Here is a 5,070-nt window from a genome sequence, read left to right on the forward strand (position 1 = left end):
AATTGAATATTTTATAATTCTTTCTTTCATAAGTCCTCACTCTTCTATTAACGTTTTTGCCAGTAGATTAAAATAGGAAGCAATACGAGAGTAAAAGTGACATAGTTAAGTAATCTAAACATTAAGTTTATAATATATGTTTAAAACAATTACTTTTCTTAGTTCATTTTTTTATGACAAGGATGTAAGCTAGACACCCACAAAAGAGACCAAGATAGACCTAGACAAGGTTTTTAATAAAGAAGAGGAATATGTAGACCATTTTTCCAATAGATACAAAATATAACATCACAAGGGGAACAAGAATCATTTTCCTCCAAGTTTGTACATGGTAAAGCAATGAGAGAGGAATAATCAAATTATTTCGAATAGAGATGATAAAGGATATTATCATGAACATAGAAAATAAAAAGATAAAATATTCATCAAAATAATAATAATAAAAAAATTCCCAAAAAGGAAGGACAAAGGAATGGACAACAACCCACAAAATTAGTAGAAAAAAAAATGCAACAAATCACAAAAAACCTATAAAGAAAAACAAAATTGATAAAAATAAATAAAAAGGATGTGATTGAAACCACATCAAAATATATAGATGAGTTAATTCGAATAATAATAGCTAAATGGTGCAAGTTTTCCCTATGGCACTACTTATCTATCAAAAAATTAATAGTCATATGGTAAGTAAAGATGGATCATCATCCTCCATGTCACAATCATGGAATGGGGTAGAAACGAAGACAAATAAACAAAAGTGGAAAACAAAATGAAGTATAAAAATCACAAATAAGGAAAAACAATAATCAAAATAAGGATAAAAAGGAACAAAAGAAAAAACACAATAAAGTGGCAAGGAGTTGAAACAAAAAGAAGAGGATAAAAATGGGAAACATAAAGGAAAACAAAAAATTAATCTCTTTTTAATAATAAAAATATTTTTAAGTACATCATTGAGGTGAAAACATATATTAATGGGTTACAATAGTATGATACCAAGCTTATCTATCAATCAAAAAAATGATTTTTACTTCCACCTTTCATATGCAACTTGTAGTGTCAAGTGGAAACTAGTAAAGAGTATCCATCATTGAAATTTGTATGGTATTTTTATTATTTTAAATATTATAAGTGTCAATATGTGAAAGAACAAAAAATGATTTTGTGGTATACGATATTTTTGTCACTTCTTTTAAATGATTTTGTGGTGGAGATCAAATTAAATAAGAAATAAATTCACACTATAAAAACATCAAAAAAATAGGATGATGTTTGCTAGTGCACTTTGGATCTTACTAGCTCAAAGTTTTCTTTTAGGAATCTAGTCAAAATATCTTGATTATACATTATAATCTATTCTCCCTTTATTTTTAGATAAATGTGTTTTAATATTACATAACATATCTATCCTTAATTATATTTCTTTTTTTTATATAAGACTTTATAATTATATTTCTTATAGTCTAATCTTTGTACCACTCATCCAATCCTCTATGTCCTTACCATCTTCTCACTTGAATAATGCATACTAATATTTTATTTAATGTAGACATATGAAAAAAATATTAATACACTTTATTCTCTGAGATTGTTTATTCAAAAATATTTACATATACAAAACAAACACATAGTAAGTTGTCATTGGTACGCCACATTTTAATAACTCGAATGATTAGCATCATCACCATCTTTGTTATGGAGAACTACACTCTTTTGCAAGCGATTGAAATTGCAATGAGTGACTTCATCTGGAGGGATGTATTCAATGCTCTTAACTTGAAGATTCTTAGACCACCATTGACATATGCCATGATGATTACTGAAAAAATGTCTACCTACCCTAAATACCTTTGCAGATGGAACTATATGCCAAGGGGTTTTCTTTGTAGCCACTTCAAAACAAAAGAAGTACTTCATGCTTTCGTGGACCAAATGACTTTTCTGCTCATATATACCCTTCCATACCTCAAAATAGTGAAGGTAAGTAGCACAAATGAGATCCTTTTCATTCACATATAAATTGGGAATCCAATCACTATAATGAAGGAAATCACCATACAACTCAAGTAGTTTGCTCTCATCTTTCAAACCCATCTGAAATGCCAAAGCCTCGGAAGGGCCTTGAATATGTTTGCAAATTTCCTGCGATTGACTGCACTGAAAGGAAGGGGCACATTTACGTGTGCCAACTAAAATCTTCGCAATCCTCTCAAACACTTTCAATTGAGGAAATGTAGGAGATAAAAATGGAGGATTGAAAAGATGTGCTTCAAGTTCACGACGTTCTTTCTGCTCCAATTTTCTTGCTGCAGCCAGTGCAATGGCAGCACCCAATGAATGCCCTGTTATCCAAATATTCTGGCATCCATTCCTATGAAGACTATTTCTTAGGAAGGGTAAGCCCTTATCAATCCTTTCTATGGAATTGAAGTGTGCAATGGCTACCTTGAAATCCAGGATCAAGTCTTCTAAAATATTTCTGGGTCGAAGAAGCGTACCTCTAAATGCAACCACTTCTGAGGGAGGTCCACCTGGACCTGCTTTTTCTTTTCCATGCCACTCAAAAACAGCCCCATATACAGATTTGTCATGCTCGTCGATTGCAGTTTCCTTCACTTCAAATTGAAGCAAGCAACACAATTCCTTAGCCTGATTTGGGTTGGTTTCAAGCACGTACACAATATTCACCAGGCCCGCAGCAATACATCTTCTGTGTATTGGATCTTCCCTGCAAACACTCCATTCATGCCATTATACATAAATTTGTGGGCATTTCTATAAAAATATAGCAGGTCAATCTATACGGTCTAATAAAATTTTGTGTTGTCATATACTATTTAAAATTAAAAAATTGTTATATAGACCATCAAATTTCAGACCCCAGCTTTAAAGATATAATCTGTTGTCATTATTTCTTGATAATTAGTCATCTGTTGAGACCAAAAATTTATGTTTGTAATTCTTCTGGATTCGACTCTGTAGATTTTTACGTTGTCAATATGTCAGATCAAACACCATGATCCAACATCATGATGTTTGATCCGAAACGTTGACAACTTAAAATTCTACACAATCGAATCGAAAAGAATTACAAACATATCAATATATATTGTAGAAACTTCATGAATTCAACCAAAAATTTAATTCACATTTACACACCCAAATTTCGAAAAAAAACAATCATTCCAATTTTTATTGTATTGTAAAAGTATGCTAACAATAACATTTGGAAATAGCAGCTAGAAATATGACAAAGTCTATGGTACACAGCATCTGTAACCAAGAAATATTTTTCAATTGGAGACAAGAACTACACATCATGCATAAAGTAAAGGTTATGTATTGTATTGTAAAAGTATGCTAACAATAACATTTGGAAATACCAGGTAAAACTAACAATTGGAAATAGCAGCTAGAAATATGACAAAGTCTATGGTACACAGCATCTGTAACTATGTGTGTGAAAAGTGGACTAAGAATCTGTGTCTGTAAGACATAATTTAGAGTATTACAGTAACCAAGAAATATTTTTCAATGGAAAACAAGAACTACACATCATACATAAAGTAAAGGTTATGTTTCAACATTTTCTCTCGAATTTAGAATTCCTGCCTCTTTTGATTTATATTAAATGTAAAAGATAAAAAAGTAGTAGGAGATATCTAAGTAGTTTGATAATCCAAATTCAAACAACAGTAAGAATATTGAACGCTTCCCTTCTAAATTTAAACCCAGCTGTATCCATGGCTAAATATCTGTGTTAATGCAAAAGGTAATAAAACTTACAAAATATAAAATAATCAGGTGGTAGTAGTATGATAGACAAGTAAATAAATATAATTTCATAAAACATAAAATAGTCTATCGTTATTCAAAAGTTGAACACCACAAGAACAAAATCACATTGCTGAAAGAGTGAAATTTACCAGTTTGGAAGTGCGAGGTGTAAAAGCTCTGTTACATCTATGCCATTGTTATTAGCCATTGCAATTCTGATACTCACAAAGCTGAGACCAATTGTATTATCTTCGTCCCTCTGACGTATAACTTTAATAGGCAACAAAAGCCTCTATCTACAAAACATGGATTCCTTACCCATCTTATGAAATCTTATCTACACAGATAAAATAATGGCTAACTCAACAAAAGGAACATTTTTTTGTCACATCAGAAAGAGCATATGACGTATTTCCAACTAAGCACAGCAAAAAAAAAGGAGATTCTTAGTTTTTAATATTCTTAATGTTTCATAGGGTATGACGCATTATTAAGATCATTAACTTGAGTTACTGTTATAAAAATTTCTACTAGATGGTTTTACTAGCCAAAGGTGGCTTAATTAATCAATATTGAGGACTCTGTAAATCATCCAGAGAGGTCGAAGTGAATCAGTACGGTCACCGTCCAGACGATTTGGAGGGGCCTTAAAATAAGAAGAATCTTCTTTAAGCATCATTTAAGAACACCTGTCAAGAGAATCCATTGACCGCCGCCCTCGCTGCCTGCCCCACATCTTATATTATCAGTCTTACCTTTGTTCGTAGAGTTGATTCATTGCTTGTAAAAGGTTTTGTGTGTACATGTTTCTGAATCTAAGATCGTAGATAATTAAGTATTATAAATAGGAGGGACGTTAAAGAAAATAAAAGTGATAAATCAAATATGAATTAGTAATTATAGTTTGGGTAAAATAATAATTTAAATTTAATCTTGATATAGTTAAATTATTGGTTTTATAAATTAACGATAAAAGAGTGATGATCATGATGTCTCCAATTAATTCATCATCATTATGAAAACTATGTCTTCGTTTAATGACTATTTAAGAATTCTGAAATATTTTGAAAAACACGTGATTCAATTTTGAACATTGTAGATTTAGTGTCAATTGTCATGAATTTGATTGTTCATGTGGATCTAATATGTGCTTTCTAAGAAAAGTTTGATAGAATATGCACCTTAATGTAATTTCTTGTCTTTGCCTCCAATTTTTTTTAATTTTTCAATGTTGAGCCTCAAGAAATTGTTAAGGAGTTTGTCAACTTGATACATGAATAGGTTCTATTAGCT

General features: G+C 30.9%; 1 protein-coding gene across 2 annotated transcripts; it reads right to left on the minus strand.

Moving 5' to 3' along the window:
* Window positions 1–1,554: 1,554 nt before the first annotated feature.
* On the minus strand, window positions 1,555–4,091 carry LOC131863303 (GDSL esterase/lipase At4g10955-like). Of its 2 annotated transcripts, XM_059215109.1 has the most exons (3): window positions 3,927–4,091; window positions 2,499–2,728; window positions 1,555–2,306 (listed from the first exon to the last, which is right to left on the minus strand). In XM_059215109.1, the coding sequence occupies exons 1-3, from the start codon at window positions 3,983–3,985 to the stop codon at window positions 1,657–1,659; spliced, it is 939 nt and encodes a 312-aa protein (XP_059071092.1). In that variant the 5' UTR covers window positions 3,986–4,091; the 3' UTR covers window positions 1,555–1,656. The 2 variants fall into 2 exon arrangements, with proteins under 2 accessions (XP_059071092.1, XP_059071091.1); XM_059215108.1 differs by having other exon boundaries at window positions 1,555–2,728.
* Between the last annotated feature and the right edge of the window lie 979 nt (window positions 4,092–5,070).

This window comes from Cryptomeria japonica, unplaced genomic scaffold, assembly GCF_030272615.1.
Source record: "Cryptomeria japonica unplaced genomic scaffold, Sugi_1.0 HiC_scaffold_60, whole genome shotgun sequence".
Classification (NCBI taxonomy): domain Eukaryota; kingdom Viridiplantae; phylum Streptophyta; class Pinopsida; order Cupressales; family Cupressaceae; genus Cryptomeria; species Cryptomeria japonica.